The following is a 20416-nucleotide window of genomic DNA, read 5'->3' as shown; positions in this document are numbered from 1 at the left end:
ACAGGAAGTCTTTCCACAGCATTAATGTGCAGGTACATAGTTCCCTGTACCATTTCAAACTAACAAATTATTTCATTATAGTAATGGATGCTAATTTGTGTTCTCTGCACTGTGAAGATCATATGTGATGCTGCCAACATTATCACAAATGTGGAAGCCAAGTGGCCAGGCTCTGTCCATGACTCACAAATATTCCGTGAATGTACACTGAGCACAAAATTTGGACATGGTGAGTTGAGAATACTTTAAAATATATAAAGACCAATTGCTTCAGGGACATTTGAACTGAAGTGTACCCTTCTGTCTTAGGAGAGTTCACTGGCTACTTGCTTGGTGATAGGGGGTATCCATGTTTACCCTATTTGCTTACCCCTTACCCTGACCCTGAACCGGGCCCACAGCAGCGATATAATCTGGCTAATTGCAGGACAAGAGCCAGAATTGAAATGACTATCGGAATGCTTAAGGCCCGGTTCCAGTGCCTGCAAAGACTCAGGGTCACCCCAGAAAGGGCATGTGACATTATTGTGGCATGTGTGATTCTTCACAACATTGCCACAATTAGAGGAGAACACTGTCCTTCTGAACCAAACATCAGCAGTGATCCAAACCATGAACATCCTGACCCTCCCACGGACATACAAGATGGAAGAGCAGTCAGAGACACCATATGTCACAATCATTTCTTTTGACCCATCACCTCAACATGTTGAAAGAAGAATAAACAGATGTTTTGTTCAACTGGCTTTATTGGTCGCCTGTATTTCCTGTACACAAAGTATTAAAAGATGTAAACCTCATAAAGTGTCTCTGTTGCTTCCTCCTCCTTAACAGCTGTCAATGTTTCTTCATTATTTTCCTGTAGTAAAGAAATAGACAACATTGCTGTTCTACTGTAAACTCATATAATCTGTGGAGTATTACTCACAACTGCATGTTGGTCTGGCTCAACAGGAGGCTGCACCAGATGCAGTACACCATCACCATCAACTGATAGAATATGAGGTTTATACAGGTCACTTATAACTTACAAGGGACCAAATGGCAATTAACAAACATACCAAGCACCTTACACTTCATTGTCATTATGCTCTCAAAGACAACCAAGGCTGAGGGAAGGCAAAATCAGTCGGAAAATAACTTCACTACAAAATAATCCATTATGGTAAAGGGTTTATCAAATGAATGTGTCGCACTGCAAAGGTGACTGTGAAGAAAGGATGTATGCACATCATGTATTATTTTGAATTTACCCCTTATGTAGGCACTTGTGTCTTGCGGGGTTATTGACTCAGAAGATGTCCCCGCAGAGATGCCTTCGGCCACAGGGCGCCCACTGTTTTGGCTGAGGGCCAACTGCTCAGCCTCTGTGAGTGGTGGTGGTGGAGGACCCCCACCTGTTTTTCGGGCCTCCGCTTTTTTTCTGTTGGCTATAACGGGCCACATTTGAGCATACAGAGTAAGCAAATATGTACTTGTAATGTGCTCAGATAATTTCAATAAGTGCTTACAGAAAGAAAATTAATGTAGCCTCTAACTGCAATTGATTTACATGGGACAAACAGACCAAGCACTATGGCTCATAATACAATTACACCTTACCTGTTTGGACTATATTTTTATATTTCATTTTTACTTGCTGCCAGGCACGTTTGGGGCCTGTTGGGTTGCACCTGCGCTCACATCACATCACAAAATAAAATGTATAAAATAACAAATAAAATAACATATGATAAAATAACGTGTTAAATGGGTGGAAATCCCTAGATCAATGTTTATATTAACACTCACGCATTGACTCTGTCAGCTATGTTTTGCCATGCATGCTTTTGCAGCTGTGGCTGTGTTACTTTTTTCCGCGGAATTTGCATGTTATCGGCATATGCTGCCATCAGAATTTCGGCCTCAAGCGCTGTAAGATACATTGACCGCGCCTTCTTTCCCTCCGTCTCCATGGTGACTCGCTTAATCTGTGCTCCGCTTATCAGGGCTTTATGTATCCTCGTCCGCGCGCTTCACTTGGGGTTAAAGCAACTCCGCGTTGACTGAACTAATTGTTATCAGCCTTTCTGAAACCGAATATTCCGAGTTGGACAGTTCGGGGTTACTCAACCGTGAGTGTCGTTTTTCACTCTGAGTTTTCCAAACCGGCTTCCTGAAACAGGGCCCAGGGCCCTATTTCAGGAAGCCAGTTTAGAAAACTCAGAGTGAAAAACGATACTCAGGGTTGAGTAACCCCGAACTGTCCAACTCGGGATATTCGGTTTCAGAAAGGCTGATAACACTTAGTTCAATCAACGCGGAGTTGCTTTAACCCCAAGTTAACTCATTCACTGCCAGCCATGAGTCAACGTATGTTTTCAATTGACGTCTATAGACGTCAATGGCAGTGAATGAGTTAAGCGCGCGCACGAGGATACATAAAGCCCTGATTAGTGGAGCACAGATTAAGCGAGTCACCATGGAGAAGGAGGGAAAGAAGGCGCGGTCAATGTATTTTACAGCGCTTGAGGCCGAAATTCTGATGGCAGCATATGCCGATAACATGCAAATTTTGCAGAAAAAAAAGTAACACAGCCCCAGCTGCAAAACAAAGGGAGCATGCATGGCAAAACATAGCCGACAGAGTCAATGCGTGAGTGTCAATTTAAACATTGATCTAGGGATTTCCACCCATTTTACACGTTATTTTATTATATTTTATTTTGTATTTTATACATTTTTTTTCATGATGTGATGTGAGCGCAGGTGCAACCCAACAGGCCCCAAACGTTCCTGGCAGCAAGTAAAAATGAAATATAAAAATATAGTCCAAACAGGTAAGGTGTAATTGTATTATGAGCCATAGTGCTTGGTCTGTTTGTCCGATGTAAATCAATTGCAGTTAGAGGCTACATTACTTTTCTTTCTGTAAGCACTTATTGAAATTATCTGAGCACATTACAAGTAAATATTTGCTTACTCTGTATGCTCAAATGTGACCCGTTATGGCCACTAGAAAAAAAGCGGAGGCCCGAAAAACAGGTGGGGGTCCTCCACCACCACCACTCACAGAGGCTGAGCAGTTGGCTTCCACATTTGTGATAATGTTGGCAGCATCACATATGATCTTCACAGTGCAGAGAACACAAATTAGCATCCATTACTATAATGAAATAATTTGTTAGTTTGAAATGCTACAGGGAACTATGTACCTGTACATTAATGCTGTGGAAAGACTTCCTGTTCACATAGTCTCCTTCATTTACTGAAGGAGCAATGATTGGAATGTGAGTGCCATCTATACAGCCAATCACGCCTGGGAACCGTGAGAATAAATGTAAAATTTAAGTAGTAGTTCAAGTATCACCACATCATGAATTAAGCACGCTCTAATCACTCTCTCCCGGCGGAGAGCTCTGCAGAGAATTTGGGCTTCAACATCTACTGGCTCTTCAAGGAAGGGGCACGCCATGTCTGACACTTCCTACAGTCAGGTTCCCGACACAGAGGCGGAGAAGGTCAGGGTTAGTTGAAGTAAACCTGCTAGGGGGCAGGTTAGCTTCACGGAGAGTGTCGTCATAGTAACTCACTCAGGCTTCATCTGAACTCGCTTTGTGAAACTGAAAACCCAGAGTTTTCGTTAACTCAGGGTATACTTACTCAGAGTTTGCACTAAACCGGCTTCCTGAAATAGGGCCCTGGTTTACTAAGCTGAAGCTGTCCCCATGCTAGTGGAGCAAATTGTCTGATTTCACTCAAGAGAGGGCTCAGAAGTCCATCCTTTCATAAATAAACCATATATTTGTAACTGTTTCTCTTACCTCTGTACAGGGACAGTCCAAGCTTTTCTGGGTGCCAAAGGATATTTGTGTAGCACATTTTCATTCCCATTTCAAGTTCAAATCTCCCATTAAAAGAAAGCACATTTGTGATCATATTAGCAGCTTCCTTTTAACAAGATAAACCTTATCGATGCAAATGTTTGGAGAGCACTGTTACAGCAGCCAAATTATTAGGACAACCTACATAAAATTGTTTAAAGATAAGATGAATTTTATTTATCCTGAGGGATGTTTTTCTTTTTACCAAAATTAGAAGCCTTTAAGCTGTGAATAGTTTTGTCAGAGGATAACCTAGAGCAGCGGTCCCCAACCCCCGGGCCTCGGACCGGTCCGTGAGTCGTTTGGTACCGGGCCGCGAGAGTTGAGGCTCAGGTGTGAAATGTATAGTTTTCAGGGTTTTTATCGGTGTTAGGGTTCAGATATTGAGGAAGGAGAGTACAAACCACCATGGTCCAGATGATCTTGGTCAAACAATGATTTTAATGAATACACACGTGTGGGAAGAACACTCTGTACGCAGACAGCAATTGATCTTCGACTTACTCAAAGCATACACAGATTTTTATAGCATCAGGGTTTGAATTAATGACGCCCCTTAGTATTTAGTATTTATTTATTTATTGTCATTGTCAAGAACAATGAAATTGCGTTTGGGGCTTCCATACAACCAAAAAAAAGAAGAAAATAATAAATACCCCTTAAAACCCAAGTGTACATATTTAACCCAGTGTGACTCCAATGCAATAAGACAATCCTTAGCAATAATGTTCGTAGAAATTCAGACAAAGACCTGAGAAACATGACAAAATACAACAATGCAACCCATTCAATATTATTGTACTGTGAGATATGATATCAGATATGATAGTTATCTATTTAAGAAAGAGGGGGGGGGGGCAGGAGGGGGAAGAGAACAAAGATATGATGCACCAATGCAGACCAGTTCATTGCTATTAAGAAGTTGGATATGGTTATTGTGCGTGAGAGGGGGGCAGAGAGTTCAGGAGCCTCACAGCCTGTGGATACAGGCTGTTGGCCAGTCTGGATGTTCTGGCCTGTATAGACCTGTACCTTCTCCCTGAGGGTAGCAGATGGAAAAGGTGGCGCGCAGGGTGATGTTGGTCCCGCAGGATACTGTGCACCCTCCTCAGCGAGTGGGGAAGATATTACTGATCTCTGGCAGACTTGTTCCAATAATTCTGCCAGCTTCTTTCACCACCCGCTGGAGTGCTTGCTGATCGGGCCTTGGTGCAGCTGGGGAACCACACTAGAAATCCATACGTCAGAACGCTGCTGATGGCACAGTTGTAGAAGTTCAACAGAGATATATTGCCATTGAATTTAGACAACGAAAGCTTGGCTCACAGAGCAGCTGCAACACGAACAAAAAACATTAAATAGCAACATAATGTATTATATTATATTATAGTGCAAACAGATATCAAGTGGAAGACAGTCTGGATGGTCCCCCATAAATATTTGATTGTAAATGTAACCCAGGTCCCACGTAGCTATGGTAAAGCTAGAGTATGTAGTACAATGAGACTGGGCCTGGGTTCGTAGTGCTACTAGTAATGATACCTGATACCCTCTAATTTAACTAATAAGGACCACCACAACTGTATTTTACACAAATTTATCCCTCACCGGGTATTTGTTTGGACAAAAAGGAATAAAATAAACAGTTACTTTTATAAAATGAATTGAATTCAAATGAACAAACAAAAATACTGTAAATGTGACTACATGGATTTTCAATAAAAGATTATCAACACAAAATACCTCTTTCTTTAGTGCCAACTGTTATTTCAGTTACAACAGCTCACACCTTTAAAAGGGATGAATTTCAACCTTTGATAATAACTTTGATTAAAACTACAACACTTACTCAATTTAAACTAAATTTGTAACAGTGGGCCCCCACACACAAACACACACACACTTTAACCTGTCCACACTACACCGGTAGCACAGTGCTTGTTGCAGGCCTGATTCGAAGTTCGGGTGCGGTGAGGCCTAAAACTGATGGCCGCTTCACTCAAACTGAGCAATAAACAAAATACGTGCACTTTAGTTCCAGTTAGTACTCACAAGTCCAATGAGTTTGTTAGTGGGGCAATCAGAAACGGGCAGTTAGCAGTTAGTTCACCAGTAGTGAAGACATTCAGGGGTAAGAAAACAGTCAGGGGCGAGGAAATAGCAGGGTCCATCCGGGCAGAAACCTCTCTCTCCCTCTCCTTTCAGAGCGTCCCTCGGCTTCTAAACATATTAAAACACTTGAGCTAACAATACCAAATGCTATCACATAACGATTTAGCATTAGCATGCTTTGACTGAAAATCACAGAGCTAAACATACAGCATGGCATCACAGCACATAACGCGGTAAGCTGCGCTAATTAGCAAGTCGCTAGTTAGCATCACTATAACGAATAGTTACAGTACAAATGTCAAGGCACACAGTCTCATTTACCTCTTGCAGATCACAAATAAGTAATATCAGGACCACGGGTAGTCGACCTCAATGATACACTTAGATGCAAAATCCACACCACGTTTGCCTTACGACATCTCTCTCTTCGGACTTAGCTTCTGTGTCCGCTCCCACAGATTCACACAAACTGTTACCACTCGTCCCGCCCCCATAACAGAGAAGAGTGACATTGACTGGCTCGTCAGCACAACAACCAATGACAATACAATATTGAGATAACTGACATTAGATGGGTAAATAAGCTTAGGTTACACCCCAACATATTTAGTGTGCACAGAAAATGAACTCTAAATCATGAAACCCTTTTATTTATTGGACTCTTAACTGTAAATGAAATACATTTGTACTTGCATTTGATTTTTAAACCTTTTATCAACTATTTATATTTTAACCACTTTTTATAACAGTAGACTTTTTCTTTATACTGCAAGCCCGAATAATTGCAGACAGGGCTACATAAATAAGGTGAAAGAAGTCTCTTTTAAAATTCTACATAAATGTTATCCAGCCAGTCACTACATGGTCAAATTTAAAAGGGACATAAATACTAATTGTACTTTCTGTGGGGATCATCCAGAAACTGTGACACATCTTTTTTGGTACTGTTCTTTTACACAGAGATTTGTTATTGTCCATATTTTAAGGGAGTTTTCTTTACGATGGGAAAATGTTTTATTCTGTTTCTTTAAGTTTTTCTAGCAATACAAAGTCCTGTGTCACCCCTAAGGTTCAAACATGTAAAGTGAAACACACACTTGTTTCATAGCACATGAAAATAAAAACTAACTAACTATTAAATCATGATACATCCTAAGTGCAGAGCCAGCACTGGATAGTTCAGGTGTACTATAATCAAGCGGTAATGACAAGAACTGCTAAGATACCAAGAACATACCCACAGAAACAAACAATGCTGTTACCAATATTTTTATCTGTACGATATCAATGGAACTGATAATATGAAATATTAGTCAGATATTGCTTTTTTTTCTCTAGTATGAATATAAAAAGAAATAAATTAAATAATTACTGAAGTGTATGCAGTGACTTTTAAGATGACTTTATTGACCAAATCATGGTCAAATCATAGCACTGGGTTACTTAAAAAAAAACCCAGCATGAGAACAGATTTTGTTATCACGAACACTTTTCTGCCCACCGTTTCAGCAAATTATTCTTTAAAGCATGAACCCCAGGCAGAGCACTGAGTACCAAGACCCACGAACACCTTTTGAATTACTTCAAAAGTGTACCTTAAGTCCTTTAGATAGTCCAGGTTAAGTGCATAGATGAGTCCAAGAAAAAGTGCAACTGCATTAGGGAAATCACAGACGTCATTGAGGACAATCTGATCCTCAATCACCAGGGCAATGCTTGTTATTGTTGGGCTTGAGCAGATGGTCCGAAATTGTGTCAAACATTGATATTTGACATCACAACAGAGAGATGAATCTGGCAGGTCTACCAGAACGAGTAAGAGCTGACCTAGAAAAGAACCCAGACTTTGTGGTCGCAAATTCTACAAAATGGGAGAGACACGTGATACATAGACTTCAGCTTGATATTTGACATCACAACAGAGAAGCGAGTCTGGCATTGATATTTAACATCACAACAGAGAAGCGAGTCTGGCATTGATATTTAACATCACAGCAGAGAAGCAGGTCTGGCATTGATATTTGACATCACAGCAGAGAGACTGGATGTGATGTCAGAACCCTCTAAATGTTGTAATTTACAGATGGTAAATGGCCTGTATTTATATAGCGCTTTACTAGTCCCTAAGGACCCCAAAGCACCTTACACATCCAGTCATCCGCCCATTCACACACCGGTGACGGCAAGCTACATTGTAGCCACTGCCACCCTGGGGCGCACTGACAGAGATATTTAATTCCAAATGATTTGACTGCATCATTGCGTCTTTGAGTTACAAACTCTCTATCAACTTTGTGAATAAATTCACGTCCCCCTGTGACCTCATAATTACACCACAGTTCAGATAGCATGAATGAGTCATGAGGTCACACCAACAGTGACATCACTAAAGTTGCCAGGTGAGTCCATAAATAGAACCCGTGACGTGGAGCAGGTACCGCCATTTTGCACCTTGTGAGCAGCCTGAAAGTGTTGGCCCAACTGGTCTTAAACTAAGAAACACTAAAGTTAAATTTGAAAACAATTTAAAACAAAACATCCCCATTCTAAAATGTCATGTGACAATCTGATTGGCTTACGGAGTGATGATGTCACAAGGACTATGTTGCCTTTGATCTGAAGTCTATAAATAGGGGTCAGAAGCAGCAATTAATCAGTTTGTTCACAGCCTTCAAACGTTCGACCAGAGATCCATTTGGAAATATTTCTAAGCCTTTTCAGAGTCACTGTGCACGGGCTCCAACATGCCTCCACGAAAAGGCCAACAAAGACAAAAAGATTATGCTGCCTGTCCTTTGTGTTCTGGCCGGCCAATCTCTCCAGGAGAAATTGTGCGGCCAATCTCTCCAGGAGAAATTGTGCGGCCAATCTCTCCAGGAGAAATTGTGCGGCCAATCTCTCCAGGAGAAATTGTGCGGCCAATCTCTTCAGGAGAAATTACCACGGATGGTGTCTTATCAGTCCTAAGAACATTACAGGAAAGTCAGAAGGAAAAATCTGACCTACATTACAAAATTAAACAAATTGAAGAAGAGAAGCTTCAACTAGTGGAAAAGTGCAGACAACTGGAAGCACGAAATAAAGACCTGGAAGAAAAACAGCAACGCCAGCCTGATATAAAAATGATCAATGAGGGCTCGGGAGTGAAGTTTGGTGAAGGACGAGAGGAGATTTTTTCTCGTTTTCTTTCATCAGGAACACAGAGTGCTGAATTAAAAGAAACATCTGCCCAGCTTCAAGGAAAGAAAGCTACTATTGAGGAGATACAGTGGGATCTCCAAAACATTGAGAAACAGAATCAGGTGCTTCGAGGAAAGCTCAATGCAGCGGAGAAAACAATTGAAAAAATCCACCAACAGAAGACTGAACAGGAAATACAAATGCAGGACAAACTCAAAGCCATGCAGAAATTGTACAACGATCTGAAAGTCAAGTGTGGTGAAACAAAGCGCAAAAATAAAGAGCTTCTTGAAGAGAAAAAGCAACAGGAAGAAGAAAAACGTATTATCCAGGACTTTGAGAGAAGGCATCTAGAATTGCAAGAATTTTATAATAAAGAATATGAGGAAACACTTCAACTGAAAAGAGAAAAGGAAATACAAATGAAGGACAAACTCAAAGCCACACGGAAATTGTACAACAATCTGATAGTCAGGTTTGGTCAAATAAAGCGCAAAAATAAAGAGCTTCTTGAAGAAAAAAAGCAACAGGAAGAAGAAAAACGTATTATCCAGGACTTTGAGAGAAGGAATCTAGCATTGCTAGAACTTTGTGATGAAACTCCTGAACTGCAAAGAGAAAAGGAAATACTGGAAAAACGATGTTCAGAGATGCAGTGTAGGATTGATGGAATGAAGAGAAAACACTCAAAGGTCATTAATGAGATGTTGTTGAAGTCCAATGACTTGAAGAGCCAAATAATTGAAATGCAGGCACAAAAGCAACAACAAGAGAAAATACATGAAGACCTGCAGCGTACGAGTCAAGAAATCCAGAGAAAAAACGAGCTGTTAGAAGAGATGCACAACAAAAAGCAAGAAAAGCTTAGAAAAAAACAAGCAACCTTAAAAGAAATGAAGCAAAGATGCCAGCAACTCGAGCAGCAGAATGCAGAAACAAACGATCAGCTGAGAACCCTTATCCTGGAGAACGAGCTCATGGAAAAATACCTGAAAAAGAAGAAAAAAGGCTGGTTCTGCCGCTTATTCAGATGATTTAGCCTCGTCCTCCTCCACCTGTGCCCCATCTTACTTTGCACCTCTCCTGTCCCCCCAACACATATTCTCCACCTTCTTCATCTTTTTTCACCCCAACCAGTCCCAGCAGTTGACTGTCCCCTCCTGAGCCTGGTTCTGCTGGAGGTTTCTGCCCGTCAAAAGGCAGTTTTTCCTCACCACTGGCTGAAAAGGTGGCGCACGAAGAGAAACTGCACTCCACAAAAAAGCAACGGGAAAGATTTATATCCAAAGTGAATTGGCTGGAGAAGAAAGAGCGCCACTTCCAAGAGGAATTGTACCAGTGAATCCTCCTGTAGAGTCTCCATCAACACCACCTTTCCTCAATTCTGATGATGGATTACCACCAGTTGATTGTTAAAAATTAACTGCTAAAATAGGCCATTAGAAGTATACTTCATCTTGTCTCCCTATATCATGGCTGGGCATTCTCAGTCCACGAGGGCCGGGGACACCGGCCCTCGTGGACTGAGATTGCCCAGCCACCCCCAACCGGTCGCAGCAGATGGCCGTCCCTTCTTGAGCCTGGTTCTGCCGGAGGTTTCTTCCTAAAGGGAGTTTTTCCTCTCCACTGTCGCCCAGTGCTTGCTCAAAAGGGGATCATTGGATTGTTGGGGTTTTCTGGCTTTTACTGTAGTGTTTTCACCTTACAGTATAAAGCAGCTTGAGGAGACTGTTGTTTTGCCATGATGCAAATTGATGCACATCTATTATAGCATCAAAGTAAAACAAAAAAACTAAAGTATACTTCAATGAAATGAATCACAATGTCTAATCTGGCAAAAAAAGAAAAGAAAAAAGCTTCCACCTTTAAATAAAAATCCAAATCACAAACACATTCTGATTTTTGTTGTGTTTTTTTGTGTGTTGTCACATATAAAATCTTTGCACTCCGTCACGGTCTCGGTGTCTGCCCGGCCGGCTCCGCAAGGCTACATATGTTTATTGTGTTGCTGCTTTCTTCCACTCGTCATTCTGCCGGGGCGGAGCTCAGGCCCACGCACCTGTCTGCAATTACGCTGCAACGTGTCCTGTCTGTATGGAGACTGAGCTGCCAGAGTAATAATGTAGATACAGGCCTCTTTCTCCTGTTGCTGGTGTTCATGGTTTTATTCCATTGATGTTGCTATCATTTGTAAATATATTTATTTGCTGTTATTTTATCAATTTTCTACTACTGTCGTTCATGTATTTAATTTTTGTATTTAAATATGATTTTTTTAAGTAATGCTGCGAGATGGACAGTTAAATAAAGGTTTCATTGAATAAAAAAAGATTTAAAGATGACTGGTGGCGGAAGCAGAGCACAGACTGTGTCTATCGCTATCGTGTGGTGCAGAGATATATTGCCATTGAATTTAGACAACGAAAGCTTGGCTCACAGAGCAGCTGCAACACGAACAAAAAACATTAAATAGCAACATAATGTATTATATTATATTATAGTGCAAACAGATATCAAGTGGAAGACAGTCTGGATGGTCCCCCATAAATATTTGATTGTAAATGTAACCCAGGTCCCACGTAGCTATGGTAAAGCTAGAGTATGTAGTACAATGAGACTGGGCCTGGGTTCGTAGTGCTACTAGTAATGATACCTGATACCCTCTAATTTAACTAATAAGGACCACCACAACTGTATTTTACACAAATTTATCCCTCACCGGGTATTTGTTTAGACAAAAAGAAATGAATAAAATAAACAGTTACTTTTATAAAATGAATTGAATTCAAATGAACAAACAAAAATACTGTAAATGTGACTACATGGATTTTCAATAAAAGATTATCAACACAAAATACCTCTTTCTTTAGTGCCAACTGTTATTTCAGTTACAACAGCTCACACCTTTAAAAGGGATGAATTTCAACCTTTGATAATAACTTTGATTAAAACTACAACACTTACTCAATTTAAACTAAATTTGTAACAGTGGGCCCCCACACACAAACACACACATACTTTAACCTGTCCACACTACACCGGTAGCACAGTGCTTGTTGCAGGCCTGATTCGAAGTTCGGGTGCGGTGAGGCCTAAAACTGATGGCCGCTTCACTCAAACTGAGCAATAAACAAAATACGTGCACTTTAGTTCCAGTTAGTACTCACAAGTCCAATGAGTTTGTTAGTGGGGCAATCAGAAACGGGCAGTTAGCAGTTAGTTCACCAGTAGTGAAGACATTCAGGGGTAAGAAAACAGTCAGGGGCGAGGAAATAGCAGGGTCCATCCGGGCAGAAACCTCTCTCTCCCTCTCCTTTCAGAGCGTCCCTCGGCTTCTAAACATATTAAAACACTTGAGCTAACAATACCAAATGCTATCACATAACGATTTAGCATTAGCATGCTTTGACTGAAAATCACAGAGCTAAACATACAGCATGGCATCACAGCACATAACGCGGTAAGCTGCGCTAATTAGCAAGTCGCTAGTTAGCATCACTATAACGAATAGTTACAGTACAAATGTCAAGGCACACAGTCTCATTTACCTCTTGCAGATCACAAATAAGTAATATCAGGACCACGGGTAGTCGACCTCAATGATACACTTAGATGCAAAATCCACACCACGTTTGCCTTACGACATCTCTCTCTTCGGACTTAGCTTCTGTGTCCGCTCCCACAGATTCACACAAACTGTTACCACTCATCCCGCCCCCATAACAGAGAAGAGTGACATTGACTGGCTCGTCAGCACAACAACCAATGACAATACAATATTGAGATAACTGACATTAGATGGGTAAATAAGCTTAGGTTACACCCCAACATATTTAGTGTGCACAGAAAATGAACTCTAAATCATGAAACCCTTTTATTTATTGGACTCTTAACTGTAAATGAAATACATTTGTACTTGCATTTGATTTTTAAACCTTTTATCAACTATTTATATTTTAACCACTTTTTATAACAGTAGACTTTTTCTTTATACTGCAAGCCCGAATAATTGCAGACAGGGCTACATAAATAAGGTGAAAGAAGTCTCTTTTAAAATTCTACATAAATGTTATCCAGCCAGTCACTACATGGTCAAATTTAAAAGGGACATAAATACTAATTGTACTTTCTGTGGGGATCATCCAGAAACTGTGACACATCTTTTTTGGTACTGTTCTTTTACACAGAGATTTGTTATTGTCCATATTTTAAGGGAGTTTTCTTTACGATGGGAAAATGTTTTATTCTGTTTCTTTAAGTTTTTCTAGCAATACAAAGTCCTGTGTCACCCCTAAGGTTCAAACATGTAAAGTGAAACACACACTTGTTTCATAGCACATGAAAATAAAAACTAACTAACTATTAAATCATGATACATCCTAAGTGCAGAGCCAGCACTGGATAGTTCAGGTGTACTATAATCAAGCGGTAATGACAAGAACTGCTAAGATACCAAGAACATACCCACAGAAACAAACAATGCTGTTACCAATATTTTTATCTGTACGATATCAATGGAACTGATAATATGAAATATTAGTCAGATATTGCTTTTTTTTCTAGTATGAATATAAAAAGAAATAAATTAAATAATTACTGAAGTGTATGCAGTGACTTTTAAGATGACTTTATTGACCAAATCATGATCAAATCATAGCACTGGGTTACTTAAAAAAAAAACCCAGCATGAGAACAGATTTTGTTATCACGAACACTTTTCTGCCCACCGTTTCAGCAAATTATTCTTTAAAGCATGAACCCCAGGCAGAGCACTGAGTACCAAGACCCACGAACACCTTTTGAATTACTTCAAAAGTGTACCTTAAGTCCTTTAGATAGTCCAGGTTAAGTGCATAGATGAGTCCAAGAAAAAGTGCAACTGCATTAGGGAAATCACAGACGTCATTGAGGACAATCTGATCCTCAATCACCAGGGCAATGCTTGTTATTGTTGGGCTTGAGCAGATGGTCCGAAATTGTGTCAAACATTGATATTTGACATCACAACAGAGAGATGAATCTGGCAGGTCTACCAGAACGAGTAAGAGCTGACCTAGAAAAGAACCCAGACTTTGTGGTCGCAAATTCTACAAAATGGGAGAGACACGTGATACATAGACTTCAGCTTGATATTTGACATCACAACAGAGAAGCGAGTCTGGCATTGATATTTGACATCACAGCAGAGAGACTGGATGTGATGTCAGAAAGATGACTGTGATGTCAGAACCCTCTAAATGTTGTAATTTACAGATGGTAAATGGCCTGTATTTGTATAGCGCTTTACTAGTCCCTAAGGACCCCAAAGCACCTTACACATCCAGTCATCCACCCATTCACACACCGGTGACGGCAAGCTACATTGTAGCCACTGCCACCCTGGGGCGCACTGACAGAGATATTTAATTCCAAATGATTTGACTGCATCATTGCGTCTTTGAGTTATGACCCAAACTCTCTATCAACTTTGTGAATAAATTCACGTCCCCCTGTGACCTCATAATTACACCACAGTTCAGATAGCATGAATGAGTCATGAGGTCACACCAACAGTGACATCAGCAGTGACATCACTAAAGTTGCCAGGTGAGTCCATAAATAGAACCCGTGACGTGGAGCAGGTACCGCCATTTTGCACCTTGTGAGCAGCCTGAAAGTGTTGGCCCAACTGGTCTTAAACTAAGAAACACTAAAGTTAAATTTGAAAACAATTTAAAACAAAACATCCCCATTCTAAAATGTCATGTGACAATCTGATTGGCTTACGGAGTGATGATGTCACAAGGACTATGTCGCCTTTGATCTGAAGTCTATAAATAGGGGTCAGAAGCAGCAATTTATCAGTTTGTTCACAGCCTTCAAACGTTCGACCAGAGATCCATTTGGAAATATTTCTAAGCCTTTTCAGAGTCACTGTGCACGGGCTCCAACATGCCTCCACGAAAAGGCCAACAAAGACAAAAAGATTATGCTGCCTGTCCTTTGTGTTCTGGCCGGCCAATCTCTCCAGGAGAAATTGTGCGGCCAATCTCTCCAGGAGAAATTGTGCGGCCAATCTCTTCAGGAGAAATTACCACGGATGGTGTCTTATCAGTCCTAAGAACATTACAGGAAAGTCAGAAGGAAAAATCTGACCTACATTACAAAATTAAACAAATTGAAGAAGAGAAGCTTCAACTAGTGGAAAAGTGCAGACAACTGGAAGCACGAAATAAAGACCTGGAAGAAAAACAGCAACGCCAGCCTGATATAAAAATGATCAACGAGGGCTCGGGAGTGAAGTTTGGTGAAGGACGAGAGGAGATTTTTTCTCGTTTTCTTTCATCAGGAACACAGAGTGCTGAATTAAAAGAAACATCTGCCCAGCTTCAAGGAAAGAAAGCTACTATTGAGGAGATACAGTGGGATCTCCAAAACATTGAGAAACAGAATCAGGTGCTTCGAGGAAAGCTCAATGCAGCGGAGAAAACAATTGAAAAAATCCACCAACAGAAGACTGAACAGGAAATACAAATGCAGGACAAACTCAAAGCCATGCAGAAATTGTACAACGATCTGAAAGTCAAGTGTGGTGAAACAAAGCGCAAAAATAAAGAGCTTCTTGAAGAGAAAAAGCAACAGGAAGAAGAAAAACGTATTATCCAGGACTTTGAGAGAAGGCATCTAGAATTGCAAGAATTTTATAATAAAGAATATGAGGAAACACTTCAACTGAAAAGAGAAAAGGAAATACAAATGAAGGACAAACTCAAAGCCACACGGAAATTGTACAACAATCTGATAGTCAGGTTTGGTCAAATAAAGCGCAAAAATAAAGAGCTTCTTGAAGAAAAAAAGCAACAGGAAGAAGAAAAACGTATTATCCAGGACTTTGAGAGAAGGAATCTAGCATTGCTAGAACTTTGTGATGAAACTCCTGAACTGCAAAGAGAAAAGGAAATACTGGAAAAACGATGTTCAGAGATGCAGTGTAGGATTGATGGAATGAAGAGGAAACACTCAAAGGTCATTAATGAGATGTTGTTGAAGTCCAATGACTTGAAGAGCCAAATAATTGAAATGCAGGCACAAAAGCAACAACAAGAGAAAATACATGAAGACCTGCAGCGTACGAGTCAAGAAATCCAGAGAAAAAACGAGCTGTTAGAAGAGATGTACAACAAAAAGCAAGAAAAGCTTAGAAAAAAACAAGCAACCTTAAAAGAAATGAAGCAAAGATGCCAGCAACTCGAGCAGCAGAATGCAGAAACAAACGATCAGCTGAGAACCCTTATCCTGGAGAACGAGCTCGTGGAAAACTACCCGAAAAAGAAGAAAAAAGGCTGGTTCTGCCGCTTATTCAGATGATTTAGCCTCGTCCTCCTCCACCTGTGCCCCATCTTACTTTGCACCTCTCCTGTCCCCCCAACACATATTCTCCACCTTCTTCATCTTTTTTCACCCTCCCCCCCCAACCAGTCCCAGCAGTTGACTGTCCCCTCCTGAGCCTGGTTCTGCTGGAGGTTTCTGCCCGTCAAAAGGCAGTTTTTCCTCACCACTGTCGCCTCGTGCTTGCTCAGAGGGGATTGTTGGGGTTTTCTCCCCTCCTCCTTTCCCCCCTTCATTTACTTGTTTAACTTTTCTTTTGTTGTTTCTGTAGTTACTTGTTTTACTTTTTTCAACTTATGTAACAAAATAATAAACCAATTGAATTTATCCTTTGAGTATTTTTCATCTAATCTTTACAGAATTAAGCTCTGTCTTTTATTTGCTTGTTAAAACCCCATCAATGGTGAAGTAAAAACCCTGGGATATGGTTTAAAACGTTGAAATAGACTAACCAACTAGTCTGAAACTAAGAAACACTTAAATATTACGTTAAATTGAAAACAGTTCAAAAGAAATATCCCCATTCAAAAATGTCATGTGATAATCTCATTGTCATAGGACATCATCACTCCAGCAGTTCAATAAGGCTGATCGAAGGGTACAAAGAAAGGGGCAAGGCAAACTGATGCAAAACTAAACTTTAACCTAAACTGGGTGAACTAAAACACAACATGAAGAACCCTGACATGAACATGAACAAACCTGGACATGAATACATGAAAAAAAGCACATTCCTGTGTTTGTGACCCCCTCCCCAGCCTGTTGAATGGTGGGGGGAGGCTGTAGTCTTTTATTATAGGCACAGCCTATGTGAGGGTTCTGTTTTCTTCTTTAGTAAACGTCCTGCCTTTATGACCCTTTTGGTGAGCAGGAGGTCACACAAATGCATCCCCAAAAACACACACACATGGACACGCATACACACACACACAGACACATGCACACACATGCACACACTCACATGCACACACATACCTAGAAACTAGAATTCTGTGATCTGTTGTGTACACGTAGCCTGGGTTTTGGAGTAAGTCGCGTTTCCTGCCGCAAACGTAAAAGAAGTCCAAGGGTGAAATACACTGCAAAGTATTTATTGGGCAGTACGTGGTGTGTGGATGGTTGATGAATGAAGTGAAATTGTGCGCTAAGCAGAAGTGAGTGTGTCTGACGTCACGGTGTGTGTGAAAAGGTATCCAGCTGGGGCAGACATGATTCTGCAGGTCACCTGCCCAGTGGACAAAAAGAAATAAAATATTTGTGTGGATGAAATATGAATGATAACATGAAGAGTGTTTGGTGTTTCTCAGTTATGAGCTGCAGTCTATCTGGGTCAGATATAAACCAAGTTTAGCTGGAGTTTATTTTCGTTGTGCTGACTTTTTACAGTCAGTTACAATAACTCGTACTGCGTGAGCTAGCATGACGGAGTTTCTATACAGCTGGGTGGTGCTATGATGTTACTGATAGTCAGTGTTGGTCAAGTTACTTGAAAAAAGTAATCAGTAACTAATTACTGATTACTTCCCCAAAAAAGTAATCCCGTTACTTTACTGATTACTTCTTTTCAAAAGTAATTAATTACTTAGTTACTTAGTTACTTTTTAAAAACACGATTTACAACCTGAGTAGGTGATAAAGCGATAGATTTTTCAGCCCATGTCACGGACCCAGTTCCAGGGATTCGGGGTCCGTGAGCAGTGTGGACTACTATTGTAGTTATTATTATTATTATTATTATTATTATTATCATTATTGTGGTTGTTGTTATTATGGTTGTGTCTGCTGTCCTGTTTTTCCGTGTTGGTGTACTGTCAGGTGTTTAGGGGTGTGTGCTTGTGTATGTGAGGGTGCGGTCGTGGCAGGCACTTTTAGGCCTGGTGGGTGTGGCCCTGCCAGCTGACCGGTCCCACCCAGGAATCCACACACACCTGGCGCCGATCAAGCCTCGTCAGTGGAGCTTCAAAACAGTGTGGCTGAGAGCTCCTCGACGCTGGATCGTTGAGTGACTTCCCGTCAGTCTTAAGTGTATTGTGCAAGGTTAGTGCAAGTCTACTGTTAGGTTTTGTACTCACGGCTGCCTTTGGTATGCGTGTTTCCTCAGGAGGAATTGTGGCGACCAGGAGGCAGCACACGGAGAGTACACAGGGAACGGAGACAGAGCACGGAGCACGGGATAAAGGAGAAGACACGGAACGGGAGTTGGGATCGCACGGGGGGATTTATTGTTGTTCGGATTGTCACCACTGTAAATAAACACTGTTGCACTGTAGAGTCCTGCATTTTGGGTCCTCCTTTCCCCACATCCCCACGGTCTGCCAGCGAGACCGTGACAGCCCAATTCTACTTTTTCTGCATAATCCATCATACAAAATGTAATCAAATGGAAAAGTCTCTTTTTTTAACTTGTTTTATTAGTTTTAATCTTTTAACTTCATGCATCAAGCAAACATTTAATTATATGCAACATTCTCTGACTTGAATAAATTAGTTTAACATTTAAACCTATTTTCTGCACATTCCAGCACATAAAATAAAATATTTTTGTGTTTACACTCAGTCTTTCAAATAGATGCAAGTAAAACACAGCAGAAAATAAATAAAGTCAAAGACTCAGCGGTCCTGTTGCTCTATTTTCACCTGTAAAGCAGGAGTGGGGCAGGCGGAGGCTTTCTGTGAGTTTCCCAGTACGTCGTTGCGCAATGTATTAGAGCATTCATTAATGCGGTATAGCTAATAGTCTGCAAGGTTTAATTCTTCTGTTTGTGTGGTCTACAGATAAAGGAGGAGTTCAAGAGAATAACCACTGCAAGTCTCGAATGGCTACACTTGACCATTGCACTCCAAAACTGATGGATGTCATTTTATCAAGCGGAGGAGCTAAGGGAGTGAGAATCGTCGTCGTTATCGTTCCTCTCCTACGTTTTATTTCTCCGGTTTCAGCGTTTTTGCTTCACAACTAAAGCGAGCAGTTTACTTTGTGCTCTAACATGGACTCGAATCAACCAGCGCCACCTCTGGCCAAGTGCCACAGCCTACAGCCAGATCAGCCTGTGACACACATCTGCACCACGTTTGAATTCGTTTCATGCACAACACATTTGTACCTTTCAAACTTGTCAGTTTGTGCGTCATGCAAATAAACCTTTGAAAAGAATGAAATGACACTAATATTTCACTAGTGTTGTAACATCACATGTCGTTAGCGTAGTCTGCCTGCGGCGACCAGCTGTGAGACGGGCGCTGCTCTTGTGGCGACCTGCAGCAGGTGTTTATTGGCATTTACTTTCTCTTTTTGTTTTTAACCTTTGTTTTTAACTCTGTTCTTAACCGTGGTTTTAACTTTTTGCCGAGATGGAGATCTTCTACACCTTAGTTTTATTGTTGTTGGCGATATTCACCTGGAGTCATTCACTCTCACTGACAATCACTTATACACGCGAGGAACTCCTTGGATTACGGTGGTCCTGTTTGTCTATGCACGACTCTTCTAATGCTCGGACAGATGTGATTCTTGGTGAGGATTTATTTCCCCGGTCAAAGACTAATTTTGGAAAGACCCGCCGCTTGAGAAAACGCGGAAAGAAAGGCGGTGTGCGTCAGCGTGTAAGAAAACTTCGGAGGAGGAATCGTGTTCCTCTGCCTTCTATGATTCTGGCCAATGTCCAATCTCTTAGGAACAAAACGGATGAATTACAAGGGAATGTGCTTCATCTACGGGAATACAGGGAGGCTTGTCTGATGGCGCTTACCGAGACATGGCTGACCGATATGGACAGTGACACTTCACTGCGAATCAGCGGCTTTGGGACCCCTGTCAGGCTGGATCGGAACTGTGGAGTAACACGCAAATCTCACGGAGGAGGGGTTTGTTTATATATCAACCAGGGCTGGTG

At 41.0% G+C, this 20416-nt stretch overlaps 1 protein-coding gene across 1 annotated transcript; it reads left to right on the top strand.

The window, feature by feature from the left end:
* The first annotated feature begins 14942 nt into the window (after positions 1–14942).
* On the top strand, positions 14943–18792 carry LOC146719371 (uncharacterized). The gene is made up of 2 exons (XM_085464123.1): positions 14943–18535; positions 18625–18792. The coding sequence occupies exon 1, from the start codon at positions 15087–15089 to the stop codon at positions 16500–16502; it is 1416 nt and encodes a 471-aa protein (XP_085320249.1). The 5' UTR covers positions 14943–15086; the 3' UTR covers positions 16503–18535; positions 18625–18792.
* The last annotated feature ends 1624 nt before the right edge of the window (positions 18793–20416 follow it).

This window comes from Copadichromis virginalis, linkage group LG1 (genome assembly GCF_057382275.1).
Source record: "Copadichromis virginalis isolate Kocher_CV1m ecotype Utaka linkage group LG1, C_Virginalis_male_GT1.1, whole genome shotgun sequence".
Lineage (NCBI taxonomy): Eukaryota > Metazoa > Chordata > Actinopteri > Cichliformes > Cichlidae > Copadichromis > Copadichromis virginalis.
Note: the sequence above shows the minus strand (reverse complement) of the source record. Positions and strands in the feature narration are given on the sequence as shown.